Source organism: Sorex araneus, chromosome X (genome assembly GCF_027595985.1).
Source record: "Sorex araneus isolate mSorAra2 chromosome X, mSorAra2.pri, whole genome shotgun sequence".
NCBI classification, from domain to species: Eukaryota; Metazoa; Chordata; class Mammalia; order Eulipotyphla; family Soricidae; genus Sorex; species Sorex araneus.
In genome coordinates this window covers 116,804,640-116,829,769 of record NC_073313.1, presented here as the reverse complement: position 1 = coordinate 116,829,769, position 25,130 = coordinate 116,804,640, and the positions used below count along the sequence as shown (strand labels likewise).

Genomic DNA, 25,130 nt, shown 5'->3' with positions numbered 1-25,130 from the left:
TGTGGGGCTGGAGAGATAGCACAGAAAGTAGGGCGTTTGCCTTGCACGCAGCCGACCCGGGTTCAATTCCCAGCATCCCATATGGTCCCCCGAGCACCGCCAGGAGTAATTCCTGAGTTCATGAGCCAGGACTAACCCCTGTGTATCGCCGGGTGTGACCCAAAAAGAAAAAAAAAAAGATGAGAGATGTTGTTATCCTAATCTCTAATAACACAGTTTAATATTTGCAGTTTTAGATATTGGCTGGAATCAGTCTCACTTTCACAAGAAAAGGGCCAAATTGGATAAAACATAAAAATTCTTAGGAAGTCATTGACATAGATATATGTGTTTATGTGTGTATACATATATATCAAAATATCTACATTGTAAAAGATTTTATTCTAAATAGCTATCTAAAGCAAGTTTATCTCAAGGTGCTCTCATAGTTATTTTGCTATTTTGGATGAATTTCTAATAATTAGATGTTGATTCCTTAAATTCTTTGAAATATTTATTATGATACTATGCATTAATCTTTGAAACTTTTGTTGTTGTTGTTCATATAACAGTCTTGTCTGAAGGATTATATTCTTCATTCGTAGTTTCCTCTGCAGACATCCTAAAGCCCATTTCTAATGGAGAAGAGGCTTATCCCTGGCAAAACTTCCTTGTGGTACAGTTTATTCCTACCTCTCCAGATTTTAGAACTTTCTACATATGAGCCATTAAGAAGCACGTGCTTTCTTAGCACCATTCTGTTTACTTTTCTTTTTTTTTTCCTCAGGGTCTTCTGGCTCCTTGCTCCTCAGACCATGCAGTATGAGGAACCAAAACGGGGGCTCCCACATGCAAAGCATACACTCTAGTCCTTTGAGTTCTCTCTCTGACCCTCTATTTACTTTTTCCTTCATCCTGTTTGCTAAAGTTATGTTTGTGATTTTACAGTGAATGTCTTTCTTTTTAAAACCCATGATAGTTTTGGGGCTGGAGAGATAGCACAGCGGGTAGGGCGTTTGCCTTGCACGCGGCCGACCCGGGTTCAAATCCCACCATCCCATATGGTCCCCTAAGCATGGCCAGGGGTAATTCCTGAGTGCAAAGCCAGGAGTAACCCCTGTGCATCGCCAGGTGTGACCCAAAAAAAAATAAAATAAAATAAAATAAAATAAAACCCATGATAGTTTTAAGGGAAAGGAGGGCACTTTCCCCACATCTGACAGTGATCAGGGGCTGTTCCTTGCTCTGGTCTCAGGAGTCACTCCCAAGTCATAAGAAGTGCCAGGGATGGTACCAAGGTCAACCACATGCAAAACAAGCTCCTTTGACCCCTGTACTGTATCGCTGGTCCACCTGTGATAAATTTATAGAAAAGCTGGTAGATTATTAGTTTAATTATGTAAAATCCAACTGTTTCTTTATTTCTCACTTATGCTTTTTATTTCTTAATTAAATATTTGACCTTACTAAATTACCCTTCTTTATTTCAGCTATCAGATGAATCACGATAAACATTAGTCCTGGTTGCCTTTTCTTCTTTTGAAGAACTGAAGATTTTAAGATAATGATATTTTTTCAAAATTATATTTGCCTTTGGTTCTCCTCTATGTTATTGTAGATGCATTTTTTAAAACATAAAAATCTCATTATTTTGAGAACTGTGTCTGTAAGACAAGTGTTTTGGGAAAATAACTTTATATTGTTTCTGTTTTGTTTCATTTTGTTTTGTTTGGGGGCCACCCCTGGCAGTGCTCAGAGACTATTCCTGGAGTACCGTGTGGGGCGGGAGTACCATAAGCTCCAGCCCTTTGAGCTATAATCCCCTGCCTCTAATGGGTTTATGTTTTTATTGACATAATGCTATTATAGCTCACAAAACTGAAGCATTACTTGGAAATTAAGTTCTGAAAGAAAGACTAATTTCTAATACAATTCCATTCTGTGCCATTCTAAATCATTTACGTGACTGAAGAGAAGCAGTATCAAATAAAGTGTGGTGCAGCAAATAACCCAAACAGCATCTGTAGTTTGGTTTTGAGTAACAATTTAAAATATAATAATAAAGCCACACTCCTTCAGTGAGCTAAAGACATCAGTTTTCTCTAACACATCATCAGCTTCAACAGCCCAAGAACTATTTCCCACCTCACTTTGTGACCCATTGGCATATTTTTGTCTTGGGGTAATTGGTATTGTTCTTACTATATGATTTTATTGATCGTGGTAGAAAAGAGGACTATGAAGTGTACACAAAGAAGTGGCAGGGAAGGACATGAAGCAGAGATGGTAGTAGTTTAAATAGAACTAAAAACATTTACTTTCATAAATCATGGAACGCATGAATGTTTCCCTTGTTTCATATGTTCCTTAAAAAGTGCATTCATGGGGCTGGAGCGATAGCACAGCAGGTAGGGCGTTTGCCTTGCAGGAGGCCAATCAGGGTTCGATTCCCAGCATCCCATATGGTCCCCTGAGCACCGCCAAGGGTAATTCCTGAGTGCAGAGCCAGGAGTAGTCCTTGAGCATCACCAGGTGTGACCCAAAAAAGCAAAAATAAATAAATAAATAAATAAAAAGTGCATTCATTTTTTTGCCCTTTTGGTGTTGCATAACTCACGTATACTAAATGCCATGCAACTGCTCCCTGATGCACAAGTGGTGTGTAGTTACATTTTCTGTTTATTGTTGGTTTGGAACTTCCAGCATTGCAATTTGTTATCGTTGCAATTTGGAGTTCATACACCTAACATTTGCCCCCACCGATTTACAATTATGAATGATTATAAATTAGCATAAAGCAACTGAAATAGGATATTTGCTATTGAGCTGGGAATATTACTAAATTAATATAAAGATAAACAGAATAAACAAACTAAACAGAATAATGATGGTGATCAAGAAAATTTTTTTTTTTTTAGTGAAAGCATATTTAATCCTAGGATGAGGATGCCATCCTGCTTTAGTCTTGGGATACCTTTTCTTTAATATAATTTCTTCAAAATTGTGCTAATTTTTTTATTTGTAAAAGGATGGGGCGGTGGGGGGGGCTGGAGTGATAGCACAGCTGGGTAGGGCATTTGCCTTGCACTCGGCCAACCCTGGTTCGAATCCCAGCATCCCATATGGTCCCCTGAGCACCGTCAGGAGTAATTCCTGAGTGCAGAGCCAGGAGTAACCCCTGTGTGTTGCCGGGTGTGATCCAAAAAGCAAAACAAAAGGAAGTAAGAAAACAAAGGGATATCATGTGGTTACCCTTATATATTTTCTGTCACTGATGCAGGACAGAAGGGCTCAAAGTGAGTTATAGAGAAATTTTATGATCATTACTGGCAGTGAAGTGAAGACTTGGAGATGGTAGAAAACAAAGGAGGTGCCTAATGTATGGAAGAAGGAAAATGCCAATAAAAATGCATCAGTGAGGGAATCAAAAGTCACTGGAAATGTTTGTATCGTTTCCCTATTTGGTGATGCTGAGCTTATTGGGAATATTCTTGATGTTGGATGTTTGTATGATGCATGTAACTCCCATTCCTTATTTAATCTAAACTAGATTGGTTCATTAAAATAGCAAACATGACTTTTAAGAACATTTTTTTTTGCCTTTGGAAGATTGAATACAAATGAGAGATAAGGTAGTCTGTAGAATTTTACAAGAAATCAAGACTTTTTCTTCCCACTAAACTAGTCTCTATTTCTTTATTTCCAAAGGTGATGGAACTTCCAGCATTGGAACTTCCAGCATTGCAATTCCAGCATTGCAACTCAAGAGTAGTACCCAGATTCCTACCATCTGTGTCAATATCTATTTTGGTTTATTGATATTCAGACTGTGTTAGTTGTTAAGTATTCTAAATACCATATTTGTCTATTGGAAAATTAACCACTCTCATTCTTGTCCATCTGTCATCTGGGACTTTGTAGGAGGAAGAAGGGACTCTGCTTTGGCTCTTTCAGGGTATAGGAGAAAATCCTTTATCCCCGGGCTCTACTCAGACTGGATAAATCATCAAAACAATACTGGAAAAGTGAGCAAACCAATTGAATAACATGCACATGGAGGATTTGTATGGAATTAAAGTCTAAAGACAAACCTATAAGTTGGGCTTTGTCTTATGAAACGAGTGGCTGGATATCCAAGAGTGGAGAAAGAGATTTCACTTAATAAAAAAAGGATGAGTTTCTGGGGCTGGAGCAATAGCACAGTGGGTAGTGTGGCCTTGCACGCCGCTGACCCAGGTTTGATTCCCAGCATCCCATATTGGCCCTCTGAGCACTGCCAGGAATAATTCCTGAGTGCAGAGCCAGGAGTAACCCCTGTGCATTGCCGGGTGTGACCCAAAAAAAGCAAAAAAAAAAAAAAAAAAAACAAAGAGGATGAGTTTCTTTCCTTTCCTGTGAGGAAAAAATAATGAGTTTCTTAGGAAAGACACATGGTCTAACATATATTTACATGTGGACAATACCCCACCCCACCCAAGGCATGCTCTAAATGATGCAAGGGGGCAACGATTGCTTGCTTGATTAGGAAAAGCAGAGTGGAGTGATGATAATCACTTCTTTGTTTAGAGAAGGGCAAATGACTAAAGTAAGGGTGAGAGTTTCTCTTAGCTGCTAGAGCCTTTAGTGGTTTTAGTGCTAAACAGTCTGCCTTCCAGAGTGGGGTACTCTAGCGGGACCAATTCTGAGAATCTTGAGATGATGGGATGTGGTCACTCTTAGCTAAACTGAGTACGAAAGAATGAGATGGTTCGAGTCCTCACATTGGTGGCATCATGTTAGTAACCTCAAGTGAATAGAGAATCATAAGACAGAAAAAAGTCTTAGAGAGAAATATGTTTACTTTTTTTTTTTCTTTTGGGGTAACACCTGGTGATGCACCGGGGTTATTCCTGGCTCATGCACTCAGGAGTTAGTCCTGGCAGTGCTGAGGGGACCATATGGGATGCCGGGAATTGAAATTGAACCCCAGTTGGCCACGTGCAGGGTCAGCACCCTACCCACTGTGCTATCACTCCAGCCCCAATATTTTTGCTTTTTAATCACCCCTTTGCTTTTATTACTGAAAGATCCCTTTCCTGGCCCCTGTGATGTTCTTCCCTGCGAAAGGAAGCTAGATCTAGCAAAGATGGGTGTTTTAAACTGGCCCCTAAGTAACCGCTTTGGTTTCTTCCTGGTCTTTTTTTCTGTGAACAAGATTACTTTCTTTAGTTGTACTTGTGAAGCAATCATTTTAATAAGCTAGATACACCAAAGGGAATTTGGTACATTGAATTTAGTGGACTAAGGAGTCCACTAAAATTGGCCAGTTAAATGTTTTTCACTCTTCGCATTTCCTTTGAGAGTACAAAAGCAGATAATCATTTTCTTTTTTCGTTTTTTTAAATTGGAATTTATTTGTCTGAGACACTGAACTTCAACAAAATAACATCATAGGTTTCAGATGAAACCTGCTGTTAGAGTATCAAATTATGTTAATGACAGTGTTTGGGTGTTTAGGGCATCATTTTAACAATTTAATATAGCAACAGTGAATAACAGAATGTTAATGAGAGTAACACCTTGAAGATTAAGATGCTGGAACTGCCTTTAGGATGACCATGAAAATTGTTTAATTATAGTAGAATAGTTTATAAAAATTTATATTAAGGAATTTAAATGTGCACTTGATTATTTTAAGGACAATTTTGTTCATTTTCAGAAGTGGTTGAAAAATAGTGTCCCATTTTGCCTTCTTGAGTATTTAAAACAGTAATGCAATTATTTGGATTAACCTATAATAACACTTCTTTCTTTGAAATTTTGACCAGGTTGCATATTCAGATGAACTTTGGGTACATATCTGGTTATGAGTTGTTTCTTTTGTTAAAATACATTTCATGTATTCTGTTACATATGTGAATTGCTTTATGTGTTGTTCGCTGCATGTATTCATTAATTTATATTTTCTGGGATAAGTGACTAGAGATATGCTAGCAGGAGTTCTTTTAATAATTGTGACTGAGAAGTGGGTTGAAATGAACCATAGTTGAATAATCCTGTATTTTTCAAAAAGTTCCTTATCATTGTTCCATCATCCTTGATCTGCTTAGGTTGTTGATTCTTATTTTAGACTTTGATACTAAATCCTTAGTCTATGATTAATGTTTTATTTTCAAATTTTATTTACTTATTGTTGTTTGGAGTTACCTACTCCCTGCAGTGCTTGGAAGACCATGATTTTTATGTATCTGTGTTGACTAGGGTCTGTCAAGGTCTTTTCCAGTCTGGTGTGTCTATATATCAGAGTGTACTGATATATGGAAAGCATTTTCCAAATACCCTTAAATAAAAGGTAGGTATCTTTCTGCTGTTATTTTAATAGTTGTTTTTTAAATGTATGATGTTGAAGAAGAGTAAGGGAGAAGGTACTGAACTCTGATCTTATTTCTAAATTTTAGAATTTGGTTTCTAAATGCTATTTATTTATTTACTTGCTTCTTTTGGGTCACACCTGGCAATGCTCAGGAGTTACTCCTGACTCTGCACTCAGGAATCACTCCTAGCATTGCTTGGGGGACCATATGGGATGCCGGGGATCGAACCTGGGTTGGTCTCTCAACTTTAAACTTGGTTTATTTTATAGACTGTGAGGTTGGTTTAAAAAAAATAATTATTGGCTCACTGTTGTCAGTGAGCCAATAATTATTGTAACACAGTTACAAGTTACAAAAGTTGTTCATGATTGATTTTCAGTGCTCCAACACCCATCCCTTTACCAGTGCACATTCCCTCCACCATACCCCAGTTTCCCTCCTACCCACCCGAACCTCTGTGGCAGACCTCTATTCTTCTTTCTCCTTTTTCTCCCCCTTTTTATACTTTTAGGTATTGTGGGTTGCAATACTGTTGCTAAAGAGTAATCATGCATAACACTTTATCTCCTTTCAGCAGCCAGTTCTTGTCCAGCATGATCATTTCCAACTATTGTTATCATAGTGGTCCCTTCTCTGTCCAAATAGCGCTCCCCAGCAACCCACCCCATTCCCATGCTGTGTGTTTAGATTTAAATTTGGTAGCTAACAACCATTGATATGAACTTACCCATTTCATTTAAGCAGCCATTACTGATGCAGGTGAGGCAGAAGCAGCTTCGGCAGGTCTCTTTTTTTTTTTTTTTTTTTGCTTTTTGGGTCACACCGGGCGATGGACAGGGGCTACTTCTGGCTCATGCACTCAGGAATTACTCCTGGCAGTGCTCGGGGGACCATATGGGATGCTGGGAATCAAACCCGCGTCGGCCGAGTGCAAGGCAAACGCCCTACCCGCTGTGCTATTGCTCCAGCCCCTCTTTTGTTTATTCCTGATTCGAAGGTTCTTCAGTATTTTCAAGAATGAAAATATTCAATAATAAAGATGCTCCCACTCAGAGTTGGAAAGTAGAAAAGTTTACTGGAAAGTAGAAGAGAAAAGAAAAGGAGCTCCCAAAGTTGGGAGGAACTTAGTAAATAAGGAATAAGTTAAAAGGAAGGCCTTTTTAAAGGTTATTTGCATGTCTTATCATTTGACAAGTATTACAGAGAGTGCAGGGAATCTACGGGGTGGTCGGGCTGGCTTGAGTCTGTCTGACCATCTGCCTCAGATATTGTCCAATATCTTAGTCTCCCTGTGAGCTAAGCTCTGGGGCAGGATTTTATGATGGACAATTGTTAGCTCCTTTTTTTATTAGAAAAGCCCAGGAATTTGCAAGGAGTCAAAAATGTAGCATGGGCCAGCCAAAAGTGGAACTGTTCACAGCAGCTAGCAAGGGTAAACTGAGGCTTTCTCCTTCATTATTAGTTGTTTTTATCCGTAGTGCTAGCAATAAGGATGAAAAGTTCTATTCTAAGGAATTCTATTTGTGGGGAACCATGTGGTGCTAGGAATCAAACTGGGGGCCTCCCTCCTGTAGAGCACATGCTCCAGCCCTTTGTGCTTTCTCCCCATCAAAGAATATTTCTTTTTCTTTTCAGAAAGTGGCTGCCTTGCCCCAAAGAGGAATTCTTTCCATCTGAGCAGATTTAGACAATTAGGTGTTAACTGTAACTTCATTTCCACAATTGAAATTTTTTATGAGATAACAACTCCCCGAATTAGCAATCCTAGCTAGTACAATATTAGATTCTGTATATTTCAAGGTACATAATTTACTAGTCCTTTTATGGCACACTTTCAAAGGTATTTTTCATGTCTATTTAGTAAGTCTAATAAGCCGTTAAATTTTTGATAATTTTTTGTAAAGCAAATCAGCTGCTTCAAATGCTTCAAATTGTTCTTCAGTTAATTAATCTGTGAAAATAGCCTTATATGCCTATGTATTAGCTTAAGCACTTTCAGTGGTATTATCTCTTAACTGGGCAGTAATGTTATGCAAAGGAGTAATGATTTTAGTCTCATTTCAGCTTTTAATTTAAAGGATAAAATAGAAGACTTAGCCAATTTTCTCCTGTCTGCCTGTCTGTTAGCGAAATATCACAATAACCTCATTGTGAGCCCAACACCCTGTCAAGATTAAGGAAAACTTTTGAGTCCTTCGTTTGTGACCTGTGTTTGAGTACATGCACACAAATGAGTAGGCCTTTTTGTGTGTGTGATTTGTTCCTTGCATAGTATTTGCTGATGTGTTTTCCTCTCTGTGCTTTTGACCAGTCACTTTCTTTTATAAAGAGATTTGGCTGGTGAGAAGCCACTCCATAATGTCTTTCCTGGTTTCCCACTTGCATAGATTTCACTGCGTGCTTGGGAAAATATTGAACTCCAGGCAGAGTGAGAGTGTGAATGAGAATAGAGAACGTGATTTAGTGATTTAGGAAGCCCTACCTTGCATAGCCTATAGAAACTGAATTACGTGGGTAATTACATAGTACAGAAACAACCCATCCTTAAGAATGTGATTCCCTTGCTTGGAGAGGAAAAATAACTTTTCATCTATCCTTCTAGGTTCTTGACTCAGAACCTCCTATAGGGAAAGACAGATTAGCAAAACAAAAACAGAAATTGACTAAATTGTATGCCTCAGTGAGAGACCCAAGAGGAACTCCTCTAAACTTACAGTTTAAAGTTGACTTCAGCTAAACACCAAATGTCTGGGGGAGGCAGTACCGGGAGGTTATCTGGAAAGAAACAGTAAACAATGGGTTCGGTTGTTATGTAGATTTATCCTTTTTGGCAACAACTTTACAAATGGAGATTTCTCTTATAAATGAAAATGTATTTATTTTACAACCTGGAATTTTCCTGGGTTTTCTGATTTTTCCCCCCTTTTCTGTTTTTACCTATTCTAATCAACCTACTGCTGGAAGAAGTAGTGTACCCCTTGCTTCGCCTTCAATTCCCGTCACCCCATATGGGTTCTGAGCACTGCCAGGAGTGATTCCTGAGTGCAAAGCCAGGAGTGAGCCCTGAGCACAATCAGGTGTGCCCCCAAAGCCAAACAATAATAATAAATAAAAAAACAACCTAAAATAATTCTCATGCCAATTTCTGTTCCCCTGCATATGTATTTTTAGATAAACAATGTGGAAAATAATTTCTCTTTAGAAATAATTGTCCTATTAAATCATCAAAGAGCATCATTATAATTAATGATGCCTATTTACATGAAATATAAATCTAGGGAATCAAGAATTATGTTTTTCCATTTGTGGCTCTCTATCTGTGTTATTTGAAGAATTATGACAGAGAAGTGGATTGAGATGAACTGTGAACCTTCGATAATAACAGAGCATGGCAAGGTTAGGGCCTAAGTGAAAATAGTTTGTTCAAGAATAGCAGAGAATTGCAATTTGGGTCCAAACATTTAGGCAGAAACCTGAAAGCATGTCCTGAGCAGGACTCCAGGACACACAGGTGTGTGTGTGTGTGTGTGTGTGTGTGTGTGTGTGTGTGTGTGTGTGAGAGAGAGAGAGAGAGAGAGAGAGAGAGAGAGAGACTTAGATAGGGGAAAAAGACTTAGATAGGGGAAAAAGAGGAATATGTAATATATGTAATGGGGGGCTGGAGAGGTAATGATCAATAAAGAAGTGACAGGGTACAATGGCCACATGGAAGAGTTACAATATAAAAATAGATACAAAGTTCTTTTCATGAAGCCTTTCAACCAGGATGCTCTCATTCTTTTCAGCCTCTTGGAATGCTGATCATTTGACGCAGTTCAATGGTCAGAGTCAGCTTAGAGGACACTGGAGCTTTTTTCCTGCCTTAGTTTACTCTGTGCCTATTCAATTAAATTAGTTAATTTATTATTATTATTTTTTTGCTCTGATGTCTGATGTTTGAGATCAAACATTGGTCTCTTGTACTTTACCACTGAGACACATCACTGTCACTGTCATGTCACTGTCATCTCGTTGTTCATCAATTTGCTCTAGGGGGCACCAGTAATGTCTCCATTGTAAGACTTGTTGTTACTGTTTTTGGCATATGAAATATGCCACAGGTAGCTTGCCAGGCTCTGCCATGCGGGCGAGATACTGTCGGTAGCTTGCCAGGCTCTCCGAGAGGGGCAAAAGAATCAAACTTGGGTAGGCCTCGTGCAAGGCAAACACCCTACCCACTGTGCTATTGCTCCAGCTCCAGACACATCACTATCCTCAGTTTAATTTCTTTTTCTTTTTTTGTAGCACGAAGAATGCATTATTTCTTGCATCCATTACCAGCCCCTCTTACCTCCACACTTTATTTTTTGACTTGTCCTACCAAGAAGTCCATCAGTAATCAGCTACATTGACCTACTTTTGTAACCTTAATCAGAATCGAGTTCTTTGTGCCAGGAAGTATAGCTAAAGTAAGAGACCACGGCATCTCCTGGAAAGACTGTGAGAACAAGTTTTGAGTCTGGAAAACAGTTGACGGGTTTTCGATGACATAATGCTCAATTTATTTGACCATGTTTTTTGTTTTTTCTTTGTGTGTGGTTTTCTTTTGTTTGCTTTGGAGCTGCATCTGGCTGTGCTCAAAGGCTATTCCTGGCACAGTGCTCAAGGGTCACTTCAGTGCCCAAGGGACCATGCAGTGCCAGGGATTGAACACGGGTGGGACTCCTGCATGCACAACATGTGCTCCACTCTCCAGCCCTGGCTTGTTTATTTATTTATTTGTTTGTTTGTTTGTTTGTTTATTTGTTTATCTGCTTTTTGGGTCACACCTGGCAATGCTCAGAGGTTACTCCTGGCTCTGCACTCAGGAATTACCCCGGCAGTGCTCAGGGAACCATATGGGATGCTGGGAATAGAACCCCGGTCGGCCTCGTGCAAGGAAAACGCCCTACCCGCTGTGCTATCGCTCCAGCCCCCCCCCTTGCTTTATTTTAATATTACTCCGATGTTGTCACTTTCCCTGGATTGTAATAGGATTAGCTTTTTTTTTTTTTTAATTTTCATCAGACCAGAATTTTAGTAGTCTATGCGAGAGCATTTCTGAGGCAAGGTCAATTTGTAACTTCCCACTGATCATTTTCTTTAATTACCCGCCATTGGATAAGATCATGCTGATTTGTGAAGATGAGAATCTTCGTTTGCATCTATGTGAACAGTATAATGCACACTTTATTCTAAACAGGTATTTCATGTAATCCGGGTGCTAGTGTCACAAGAATGGTCCTGTTTAAATTTTTTTCCCTTTTTTCTTTTTTAACTGATTTAATAGGTCACTTTAGACAATTGTGTCGAGGTTGGGCGAATTGCCAACACCTACAATCTGACAGAAGTGGATAAATACGTTAACAGCTTTGTCTTGAAGAATTTTCCTGCTCTGCTGAACACTGGGGAGTTCCTGAAACTCCCCTTTGAGCGTCTTGTGTTCGTGCTTTCCAGCAATAGCCTTAAGCACTGCACTGAACTGGAGCTCTTTAAGGCTACCTGTCGCTGGCTGCGCCTGGAAGAGCCCCGCATGGACTTTGCTCCAAAATTAATGAAGAACATACGATTCCCCCTGATGACACCACAAGAGCTCATTAATTACGTGCAAACCGTGGATTTCATGAGAACTGACAATACCTGCGTGAATCTTCTTTTGGAAGCCAGCAATTACCAAATGATGCCCTACATGCAGCCAGTTATGCAGTCAGACAGGACTGCCATTCGGTCTGACATGACGCATCTGGTTACACTGGGAGGTGTGCTAAGGCAGCAGCTGGTTGTCAGCAAGGAATTGCGCATGTATGATGAGAAGGCTCACGAATGGAAATCACTAGCCCCCATGGATGCCCCACGGTACCAGCATGGCATAGCTGTCATTGGAAATTTCCTCTATGTCGTAGGTGGGCAGAGTAATTACGACACAAAAGGGAAAACAGCAGTCGATACAGTTTTCAGATTTGATCCTCGATACAATAAATGGATGCAAGTTGCATCTTTAAATGAAAAGCGCACCTTCTTCCACCTAAGTGCCCTCAAAGGATACCTATATGCAGTTGGTGGGCGGAATGCAGCTGGAGAACTGCGTAAGTTCATTTGTATGAAAGTATACTCATTTCTTTACCCATCCCCAGTTGTTAACAAATCTAACTGTAGCACTGTAGTACTGTCGTCCCGTTGTTCATTGGTTTGCTCGAGTGGGCACCAGTAACGTCTCCATTTTGAGACTTGTTACTGTTTTTGGCATATCAAATACCCCACAGGGAGCTTGTCAGGCTCTGCCTTGTGGGCGAGACACTCTCAGTAGCTTGCCAGGCTCTCCGAGAGGGACAGAGGAATCGAACATGGGTCGGCCGTGTGTAAGGCAAACACCCTACCCACTGTGCTATCACTCCAGTCCTAAAGACCAAAATTAAAGACCAAAGATGTAAGTAGGATTTGATTTTAAGTTTTACTTCTTATAAAATGTCAGAGAAATAGCTGTATGCCTTATCTAGACATCTATTGCAGATCAAGGCACACATTTTATCTCATAAGCACATCAGTAGTATGCAAAATATTTTATTTGTTCAATATATGTTTTTGTCTTCCCTGTGAAGTTTCAAATGCAAAATTTATTTTTGAATTCAAATTTTATTTATTTATTTTGTTTGGGGACTACACCTGACAATACTCAGGGATTACTCCTGGATCTGCACTCAGGAATTACTCCTGCCTGTGCTTTGGGGACCTTATGGGATGCTGGGATCAAACCCAGGTCAGCCACATGCAAGGCAAACACCCTACCCACTGTACCTTGATTTTAAATTTTAATAGAATCATGGGCGAAAGTTCGACATGTTTCCTCGTTTTCTTTTTTTTTAAGTCGCTCATAATATTTTACTGAACAGACTTGGGCGGGGGTTAGGGAAGGCTTGTTTTTGTGGCATTCTTTTTTCTTTCGTTTTGTGATCTATTCAGCAGTGCTTGTGGGTCACTCCTGCTTATGGTCTGGGGATCATATAGTGCCAGAAATGGAAACCGGGCCTCCCACATGTGAAGCATACAATAAGCCACTTAAGTTGTCTTCCTGACCTGCTGTACAGTTTTAAGTCCATTTTACAAGTGTCTGACTCTTGCATAATCTGTGGCCTGTCAGAGGCAATGGAATAAGATCGTTTTCTTTGTCAATTAAATATACAAAGTTTTGGGGCTGGAGTGATAGCACAGCAGGTAGGGCGTTTGCCTTGCATGAGGCTGACCCGAGTTCAAATCCCAGCATCCCATATAGTCCTGTGAGCACCGCCAGGGGTGATTCCTGAGTGCATGAGCCAGGAGTGACCCCTGTGCATCGCCAGGTGTGACCCAAAAAGAATATATATATATATATATATATATATATATGAATATATATACAAAGTTTAATGTTAATCCAAATTTGTTTTCTGAGTATGTGACTGGTGAGAATTAGTTTTTTTATGTTATTTTATTAAAACACTATGATTGCCTAAGTTATTCATAGTTGAGTTTTAGACATACAATGTTCCAGCATCCATCCCATCACCAGTGTGGAATTCCCTCCACCAAAGTTCCCAGGTTCCTCCCTTCTGCCCCTGCTCCCACCCCCACCAGCCTGCCTTCTTGACAGTTGCCCTTTTTATCTTATTTTGATTATCATAATTATGTTTCCTCCAAGATTTATTCTTCTTATTTTATTTTTAATTTTTAAAAATGGAATCACAGTGAGTTACACAATTACAAAATTATTCATAATTGGGTTTCAGTCATTAAATATTCTAACACCTTCACCAATGTACATATTCCATCACCAACATCCCCAGTTTCTCTCCCTTTCTCCCTCTCCCCACAGGTACTTTTCTTCCACGTTTCTGTCTCTCTGTCTCTTTCGCTCTCTGTCTCTCTGAGTTTTTGCTCTCTTTCTCTCTCTCTCTCGTTCTCTTTTTGTTGGGCCTATGATTTGCAATAGAGATTCTGAAAGATTATCACGTATATCACCTATCACCTTTATTTTCAACACTCTATTCCTGTCCAAAATGACAGGCACCTTTTAAAAAGTCACTCAGTGAAATACTCAATAATTTCTTTCCTGTACACTGGTATAAGCTTTATGTCATGGTCATCTTTTTTCTTTCTAATCCTAAAATTGATCACAAGTACCATTAACATAATGATACTTGATAACATAAATTAGCATTAGAAGGCATATTTCAGTTACTTTAGATAAAATTGGAAGAAGATAGCTGTCGAAAAAGGAAGTCACAGCGACCACATTTTCTATCATGTCATTTCTGTCATTATCATTTCTGTCTCTTATAATCATTGTTTGATCTTTTTACATGAGAACTTACTTATTCTCTTTTATACAGTTCTCATTGTTGACCAGTGTTTCAAGGCTCCATAATGCCAAAGAAATTTAAAATATTGGCATTGATTCTAAATAAATTCAAAGTAATTATCAGAATATTCCATCAGTATTATAAGAATTTGATGGTAGTTTAATGGCTCTGAGAATTATTTCTGTAGCAAAAGAACTGCTCAGTCCTTATAATTTATAGCATATAAATCCATTTGGGGGAAAGTGAGAATTCTACCATATTAACCCAACAATACTCCCTTAAGTCATTGTTTGGTATTTACACAATTTGAATGCTATTGAAGTTTCCCTACTTCTTGATTTTTTTTTTCATTATCACAGTGATTTTCTTTCAGAGATTAGACTGTAGATTGTTGGACCAGTCTCAGGTCATAAATTACATAAGATTCTCAAATCATTTAAATAAATCAGACTTATAAAAACTTTTGAGACATCACCCTTGCTATACAATTGTCATTTCAGACTCCCCAAACAACCCACACACAATATTTTCATGGTATTATACAATTTTAGATTTATGGTATTTGAAAATACCTAGAGAATGTAAGCAGTGACTTGGTGCTGTCTCTGAAAAAGCACCTCTATAAGATAATCTTAATTATTTTACAAATTATAGAGCATCAACCATGGCACAGGCAGCAGTCTTTTTGAAACTTCTTCCAAAGAAAATTGCTCAAGTTTTCAGACATACCAAAGGCTGTGTTTTTAACATTCCTGCTGCTCAGAAGCAGTATTGATTTATTCTTTTATTTTTCCTCTTTTTTGGTTTTGTTTCTGGGCCACCATGGTGGTGCTCAGGCATCATTCCTCATTCATGACGGAGAGAACATGAGGTGCTAGGGATCCAAACAGGGCCTTTCGAATGAAAAGCATATGCTCCAGGCAGTCAAGCTATCTATCTCTCTGGTACCTAGACTTCTTTTTGAACGAGTGCCATGAAAAAACGGATTTATGGGAAAGTCATTTCATAGCAAGTTCATTAGTTCCAAAACATCATTTTTATTTGTACATCCAATAGGCATTGTCTATATGCAATTATGAAAGAAAACAGTGGCTGCATTTAGAAGGTATTCCCTATCATATTAACACATTTGCCCTTTTAAAATCCTTTCATTGAATAATGTGTGGAACCAAACTCACAGTACATAAAAAATGGTAGGGTGTGTGTGTGTGTGTGTGTGTTTTGTTATTGTGTGTGTGTGTGAGCCTGACTAGGTGTGTGTGAGCCTGTCTTACTGCTGAGGTGGAATCCCTTAAAAAACACAGCGTACAATGGAAAACTAGAGGGAGCTTAGAGTAGCTGTCACTGAAGTGAAAAAGGAATCAGTTATTTCTGGAATCTTTCAAAATTATGTCAAAAGAGTTGTTCTACCATTGAGGTTTTTATATTGAAGAGAAATATGGCAGTTCAGATATATTTCACCAGTTCAATATTAATGTCAAGCTTCTAGTGAAATAACTTATAGGAAAGATGTTACGGTTTTTTTTCCTCCAAATAACTGTTCAGTAAGATTACTAATATTTATTTATTTATTTTTAAAATTTTTATTTATTTTTATTTTTTCTCTTCGGGTCACACCTGGCGATGCACAGGGGTTACTCCTGGCTTTGCACTTATGACTTATTCCTGGCAATACTCAGGGGACCATATGGGATGCTGGGAATCGAACTTGGGTCGACCGCATAAGGCAAATGCCCTACCCGCTGTGCTATCACTCCAGCCTCAGATTACTGATATTTATAATCAGAGATCCGACAACCTGCAATGCCAAAAATATTTACATTCTGGCCATTTACAGAAGCTTTATGATCCCCCAAGTGTAGAGACTCACCTTTAGCATCTGGTCACTTGGAGCCATTACCAGTTTAGAATTATATTTTGGTTTATAGTTTTACATATTTCATAAGGGACAATTTCACATTGCTCATTATCTTTGATGATCCCACCAAAGTACAGACTTATTTCCAAGGGGTAATATAGAACCAAATTGTTCCTTGAGATTAGGCTTGAAGAAAACCATTTTGATAATGATGGCTCCCTTAGGTGGGGTGAGGGTGAGTGAGCAGTGACCTTTAGAATCCTACAGTGCCAGTTGGTAAGGAGTTGCTTACTGAAGAAACTCCCCAACATTTATTAATTTGTTGTTATTGAACATTTATTTTGGAAAGAAAAATACCCAATGTCAAAGGAAATCAGTGTTTCTGAGGAATTCCATTTCAGCAGTAAGCCAGGCTCACACACACCTAGCCTGGCATTCTCTTCTCTCTCTCTCTCTCTCTCTCTCTCTCTCTCTCTCTCTCTCCTCTTTCTCTCCTCTCCCTCTCTCCCTCTCTCTTTCTCCTCTCCCTCTCTCCCTCTCCCTCCTCCTTCCCCCTCTCTCTCCTCTCTCTCTCTCTCTCTCTCTCTCTCTCTCTCTCTCACAAACACACACACACACACACACACTTTTTTAATGTACTATAAGTTTTGGTCCCACAAATTCATTCAATGAAAGGGTTTAAATAGAAAGAAGGGGATGAAGAATGTAACACAATGGTAAAGTATATGCCTTGCTCACCTGAGTCCTAGAGTTAAATATTTGGCATGAACAAATGAGAGAAAAGGAGAGAAAAGGGGGAAGACTGAAAGGAAAGACTGAGTTAGATGTACTGTATTTGAAAGCTAGTTACTATAGATTTGTGTGTATGTGTGTGAAGCAAGATAATTTTTATTGAACAAAATTTATTTAGACATGAGGGGAGAGAGAGAGAGGAATATATGTTGAAGGGAGAACATGTGATTCTCCAGAGTAGAAAGGCAGGAAGAAAGGCTTGAAGATAGGTGTTCAAGAGAGAACAGGGTCAGTAAATAAGCAAAGACACAGAGAGATACATCTTCAAGGGTAACACGGGCTGCAAAGAGCAAGCCGCTAGATTTTATTAATAAAAACAACAGTTCTGCATGGAGAAAATCAAAGGTTATCAAAGATCTATTAGAAAGGCTAAAAGAGATGCATTTTTTAGCTCAAAAAAGACACATTCAGGGATCATTAACTACTATATAGTTATTGTGGTTTTTCAGTGAGGGGCTCCTGTATGAGAAAGTATAGATAGATTCTTATAAAGTTTACAAGGAAAAAATGCAATTAACTCACTGACAGAAGTATACTGTGATCTAACTACATAGGAAAAATGCAATAATAGTAAAGAGTCCATAGCTATTAAACTCCTAGACACTGTAAAAAGAATAAAGAAGAAAACATTGGAAACTGCATTAGAACATACTGAGTTAGGTTCAAGGCAAAACATTAAAACATTAGGTTCAAGGCAAAGTTTTTATTAAGTATAGAACCTATTTTTAACAGCAAATAGAAAGAAAAGATATCTCGAAGTCCCTTAGAACCCTTTTATACTAGGATTTGTGCTTAGACTTTTCTTTAATCAGATAAAGCCCTACCATTAATTACTTGTTGATGCCAAGTTTCAATCAATATGCTAGATCCTCTCTAAGTGGAGAGAAAAATGATAGTGTACATTCAGTAGGACTTTGCTTGTCAATTAGATGAAAGTCATGCTAAAGGCTAATGGAAATGTACATTAAAGAAGATACCTGGTGACCGAAAATAGTAAAAAACAAACAAACAAACAAAGCAGTACTAAAGTATATGACTATTTTTGCTTGTCACTAGTCTTGAGTGGGGAGATACACCCTTATTTTAAGGAAAAATTTTATATTTGCTACTTGATGGAAGATTTTATAAAAAATGGAGTTGGTAAGGATCCAAGCCTGGAATTAATGAGCAAAATTAACATGAGAGTAGCTCAAAACTCAAAATAAAAACAATAACACTCTTTGAAATAGGACAAAAAATTCAAAACAGAAATAACTGTAAAAAGGATCCGAGAAGTGATATAACGTTGTCTTATTAGAAAAACAAATGCTTTGCATGATTAATTTTTTTTTCTTTTTGGGTCACACCTGGCGATGCACAGGGGTTACTCCTGGCTTATGCACTCAGGAATCACTCCTGGTGGTGCTCAGGGGACCATATAGGATGCTGAGAATCTAACCCTGGTCAGCCACATGCAAGGCAAACACCCTACCCGCTGTACTATCACTCCAGCCCCTTTGCATGATTAATTTTATGAAAAAATTAAATTATTGAATAGAAAATGACCTTATTTCTCCAGTTTGTCTGTTCTCATGTTATTTTTTTTTAATTCAAGATTGCATTTGGCTGCAAGTAACAGGGCTTTCTCCCAGTGTCTTGATCAAATAGACTCAACTCAGTAGATGTAAATTTTCATTTTATTGCCACACCCATAACAGTTTCAAGGGAGCTTAGTAATTTAAATTCAGCTTTTTTTTGAGGGTTTTATTTTATTATTATTATTATTATTATTATTATTATTATTATTATTATTATTATTTTGGTTTTTGGGTCACACCTGGAGATGCACAGGGGTTACTCCTGGCTCTGCACTCAGGAATTTCTCCTGGCGGTGCTCAGGGGACCATATGGGATGCTGGGATTTGAACCCGTGTCGGCCACGTGCAAGGCAAACGCCCTACCCGCTGTGCTATTGCTCCAGCCCCCTAAATTCAGCTTTATATTTGAAATAGTGCTTTTCTGAGCAATGTTGTGGTCCTGTTAATAAAAGCAGAGCAAAGTATGGTGACAAGAAATTGGACAATGTCTGCAGTAAATAATATAAATATTTCAAGGCAGTTTACACTTCATGTTCCTGAAGGAAGTCCTCCTAGTAACCTTATTTCTTTGTCTTTTAAGAAAGGACCACATTTTTCTTTTTGTCTGGACTACCATTATTTTATTCTTGAGGTTATTAACAGATTGACATTTAAATAAGTTGAGATTACTTCTCCAGTATAGTTTCTTTACAGATGATAAGTTTATTATAAAAATGCTCCTAATTAAAAAAAAAACTAATAAAATGTTGCCAATTCATATGTTGGCCTCAATGTCTAAATGTGAAAGATTATAGTGTTTAATTTTAGTATGAACTAAATTAAAGCATCAGGTACCAGATCATACACCAGGCTGTGTGTACTCTTTCATTCTCAACTTAAAATTTTACTTTATATCTATTAGCCTTTGTTTCCTATATGGTGTACCAACATAGGGGACAAGAATTGATTTTTTCCCTCTCAGTTTTCACCATCCTGTATATTTAGAACAAAGAAATAAGAAAAATGTCAAATTATAAAAACGTAACAAGATAGTAGAATAAAATAAACCTGATCAATTTCTGCAGTGATGGGTGTGTCTTAAATTATTACCTTAAGCAACTAGTCTAATGCAACTTCTATTGATGGTCAATATCATTAATATAGTTTTTATAATTAACATGGAAAGTTTCCAATGATATCTCATACCTATAATATGTAATTTGTCTATTATTTAAACATTATTATTGCTTCCCCGAAATACAATATGATTAGTAAATTCAAAATTATACCTAAGTTTCTTTTCTTTCTTTCTTAATAACAGCTACAGTGGAATGTTACAATCCCAAAACAAATGAATGGACCTATGTTGCCAAAATGAATGAGCCACACTATGGCCATGCTGGAACTGTGTATGGAGGAGTAATGTATATTTCAGGTAAACAGTTATAACAGGAATGCAATTAATATAATTCATAAACCTTTAAATATTTTTCATATTTCCATATAATGTTAGCAATAATCCAGAAAAATGAGTAATCAAAGTATAATTTATGTTAATTGCGAAGATATTTTGCACATATATTTACATATGAATGCCTTTGATATTCTATATATTCACAAGATGAGTAGGAGACCAATTCTTTTGTAAGTGGATAACTTTGAATTAACTGGAAAATGTTCAGTCTCTCCAATTTGTCTTTCATTCCTCATAGTCTATTTTCTACAAGTCTGGGATCTAACAACCACCATTCAGGTTCTCTATAGTAGCATTTAATACATGTTTATTTAAAATGTACTTAAAATAGGCTGGGGATGTGGCACAAAGGGAAAGTGGTGAATGCCTTTCATGCATGCGAAGCAGCCTTGGGCCCAATCCCCGGCACTACAAAACCAAAAACAAGCAGAAAAACTAAACTATGAGAAAATATGTTTTCATATGTAATACCTAAGCTTTTCTGTGCATAAAACTTTTTGATGTATCTATATTGCATAATATTCATTCTGTCATTTAGTGCAATTTATAGGACATTGTTCTCTTTTTCTTAGAATTATAGTAGTGTTCTACTCTGGTGCCATTGCATAAATAATATAATTCTGTGTTATTTACTGATATTTTTCACTTGCACACGTATTTTTCTTATTAAAAATTATGAAACAGCTGCAGTTAGCTCTCAGTGTTCCAGTAAGAAATTTTATTTTCTAATTGTTGAGGTCAAACCATATTTTCATAGACTCTAGAAAGGAGTCTTATTTGAATATAATGTTTATCTCTGGCACTGCAATTTTTCTTTGTTAAGCAGGTTACTATTATTTAGCACAGACATAGTCTATTTTGACAGCTCTTCTCCCTTTCAATTGCCTGCTGTTACGTGGCCAGCAGTTATATTGTTAGAAAACAAATATATTAATATGATATTTGTGGTCTAAGTCTCTGAACATAGTGCCTTATGAAATTTATAATCTGAAAGGATCAGTGAAAGGCCAGAACGTGTGATTGGCAGGTTTCTGGTTTTAAATTTATGAGGGACTGTGGGATATCTTACATTGAAAGAGTCATTCAGGAAATCATATGCTCAACTAATCAATGATTTACACTATCTACCTATTTTATATGCGAAGCTAGGATGCCTCCAACTCCTCTGGGAAGAAAATGCCATTGAGTTGTTCGAGTCTTTTGATATAGCTAGGTATAATGCACAATATATAATGCATAATATATAATAACTAGATGCAGTGCATAAATAACTTTTCCAGTCTATGATGGGATAGAAACTGTAGTAGATTTTCAAACCAAAGAACACTGCTTTGTGTTGTTGGAATTTTATGAAGTACAGGAACAAAGTTTAAAACTCAGAGAGAGAAACAGTGGTTGCTGTAGGGACAGCAGATAATAGAACACTGAATGAGAGAACGGAGAGTTAGTTTAGCTCCCTCCCTAATAGGCAGAACATGGGGCCAGGGCACTTGTAGAGCATTTGCCTTGAACGCAGGTGACCTGGGATTGATTCCCAGCATCCCATGTCATACTCCAAGCCTCTCCAGGAGTGATCCCCGTGTGCTGAGCCAGGAGTAAACCCTGAGCACTGCTGGATGTGGTCCCAAACATATACATACACACACACACACGCACACACATACACACATATACATATATGTATATATAGAGAGAGAGAACTTAAAGTTTGATACTTTTATTGTAGAGATTCATTTATATGTAATTAAAGAATACAATTTATTGTTGATTTGGACACAAGCAATCAATAGTAAACTCTTGTATGTTGTACACAGAAAATTTCGTACATACTCAGCATTAACTACCCTACCCACCAAAAACTCAACAAAAACAAACAATTCTGAATCTTGGCTGTTTGTTTGCTTTGGGGGCACATCTGGCTGTACCTAAGAGCTTACTCTTGGCTCTGTGCTCAGGAATCACTCCTGGTGGGATCTCGGGACCATATGGGACGCCAAGCATTGTATCCATGCACTGCAAAGCAAGCACCTTACCTCGTGTCTCTCTGAATCTTCTTATAAGTTTGTACATTTTATAACACATTCAACTTTTTCAAAGCATTTTGATTTACTTTACTCCATACTCACAATCCTAATAGTAGATCCTACAGTCAATATTCATATTTAGTAAGTGACAGAAGAGTCATCTAGAATTTAAAGTGCCTAAGCCCAGTTCTCAATATCTAGAGGGTGGCAGTTGTAAATACAGAAAGGATTCGGTGATGCTTTGTATACTTGTACAATAGGGATTTCCTTCAGACCCAGTTCCAAAAGTATTCAAAATATACTTTCACTTAGTCAAGTCCCTTGTGCTTTGATGCTGGGGAATTGAGCACAGGTCCTCATATGTGAAAAGCAAGGGCTCTGTCACTGAGCTACATTCTTGACCTCAAGACAGCCCCCTAATTCCTGTGGTTCTCTGTTTCAGAAAGTCATTGCAATAATTGAATTTCTATTTTTTGTTTCTGGAAGAAATGACCATTTTATTTTATGTAATTTTAATCTAGGGAAACTGTATTAGTGGCGGAATTTTTATTAGCTATAGAATGTTCCAGTCCATGGCCAAGAGTTCCCTTTTTATGAAAGAGAAGCTTTAGTTTGCTTTTGTGTTCTTAACATCACCTGTTTCTCTCTTGCTTGCTATGTTCATTCTCTAGGTGGAATTACTCACGACACTTTCCAAAAGGAGCTCATGTGCTTCGACCCTGATACTGACAAATGGATTCAGAAGGCGCCGATGACCACCGTCAGAGGCCTGCACTGCATGTGTACAGTGGGAGAGAGGCTCTATGTCATCGGCGGCAATCACTTCAGAGGAACAAGTGATTATGATGATGTCCTAAGCTGCGAATACTACTCACCTATCCTTGACCAGTGGACCCCCATTGCTGCCATGTTGAGAGGGCAGAGCGATGTTGGGGTTGCTGTCTTTGAAAACAAAATCTATGTGGTCGGTGGGTACTCCTGGAATAATCGTTGTATGGTAGAGATAGTGCAGAAGTATGATCCGGATAAAGATGAGTGGCATAAAGTTTTTGATCTCCCAGAGTCCCTGGGTGGTATCCGAGCCTGCACACTCACAGTTTTCCCACCTGAAGAAACCACACCATCACCCTCTAGAGAATCCCCTCTTTCTGCACCTTAATATCATCCCTACAACTAAAATGCTATAGTCCTATCTTTGCAATGTGTCCTGAATTCTCTTATTCCCCCCATCCCGCTCCCCACCCCTTAAGTAGTGTATGTTAGGATTAGCCTCCAGTAATTGATACAGATATTGGGGAAAAAATGACATTGATGTTATTTGTGCTGTTTGTTTGGCTTAGAGTGTTTATAAAGTGGTGACAAAAACATCCCAAAAAAAACTATCCCATAGAAGCTGTTGTTAAACATATACTAAAAAAAAAAAAAGGAAAAAAATTGAGGTATTGTCTATAAAATGTTTCTTCAGTAATTTTTGATGCTGTGTGCTGAGTGTAAGGTATTTGTCATCTTGCATTTGAAAACCCAGTAAACCAAGTTGAAGGTGGATTATAGTCAGTGTACAACTGTGCTAACTAGGCTTCAAAGTAAAATGTTTTCCTTTCATCTTTGACTATAAAATGTCAAAGGGAGGCACCTGCTCCAACAGAAAACAGTAGACACAAGGTTGCCAACTCGCATGAGCTACCTCCCTCTTTTCATAAAGTATTTTTGACATATCTGTCAACTCACCTGTCTGTATGGGTGCAATGGGAACACGTAAGGTTTCATAGACAAGCAGGAGAAATGATAACAGAAATTCACCACTACTAATTTAAAAAGCAAAACAGCATGACCCCTCTACTTAGAAATAAGGGTTTGGGGTTTTTACACACACACATATTTAAATCAAACACAATTTGAGAGATTGGCTCGTCAAATAAATGTGAGAAATTAATTTGAAATTTTCTTGCAGAAATGCAGCTTCCATTAAGGTGGGAACACACATGTGTAGAATCAGACTAAACATAAGTGGATAAGGGCTAGAAATTTGCGGCACCCAAATTTGTCAGTTGGCCAAATTTTACCTTCCTAACTGTAATCTACATTTTCTCCTTTGCTGTTGAGGTGACTGACATATTATAAGTATTCTGTATACTCTGAGTTTGTAAGGTTATTTAGTACAAAGAATTGCAGCTTCACCTGGTGAACTGCTTTTGCTCAGTTGAAATAAACTTCCATGTTTTATCTTTGTGTTCAATAAAAAAAGCATTTAATGTCATTTTGGTGTGTGTCATTCTATTGTTGTCTAATTTGACTTTCTTTCGTTGAATGCCTTAAAAATATATATGGTAAAAAATAAGTAAATAAATAAATATATATATGGTACGATTCAAATGACCACAACAGAGCGCTAAACAGTTTTTGTTAATGAACATATGTTGATGACTTTAATTCAAAAAAAGAAATAATTTGACCCCATTTAGCCTCATTGATCAATATTCAATACTAGTTGTAGAAGATGGCTGTGGAAAATGCTTATTTGTCCTTGATTTCCACAAAAGAGCTGCCAGGGCCTGGTGTGATAGCACAGTGGGTCATGTACTTGCCTTGCATGCAACCAACCTGGGTATGGTCTCTGGTATGTTATATGGTCTCCCAAGCACTACCAGGAGTAACTTCTGAGTACAGAACCAAGAGTAACCCCTGAGCATTGCTGAGTGTGGCCTAAAAACAAACAAAAAAGTAGTGTTTATAAGCTCTC

The 25,130-nt window shown here is 38.0% G+C and overlaps 1 protein-coding gene across 10 annotated transcripts in view; it reads left to right on the top strand.

The window, feature by feature from the left end:
• Window positions 1-24,647, top strand: part of KLHL13 (kelch like family member 13) — a 262,857-nt gene extending 238,210 nt beyond the window's left edge. For all 10 annotated transcript variants that reach the window (XM_055122452.1, XM_055122448.1, XM_055122451.1 and 7 more), the window contains 3 exons: window positions 11,641-12,436; window positions 20,214-20,327; window positions 23,062-24,647. In XM_055122452.1, the coding sequence (XP_054978427.1) occupies window positions 11,641-12,436; window positions 20,214-20,327; window positions 23,062-23,549 (1,398 nt within the window). In that variant the 3' untranslated portion in view covers window positions 23,550-24,647. The remainder of the gene's footprint in view (window positions 1-11,640; window positions 12,437-20,213; window positions 20,328-23,061) is intronic.
• Window positions 24,648-25,130: the final 483 nt, after the last annotated feature.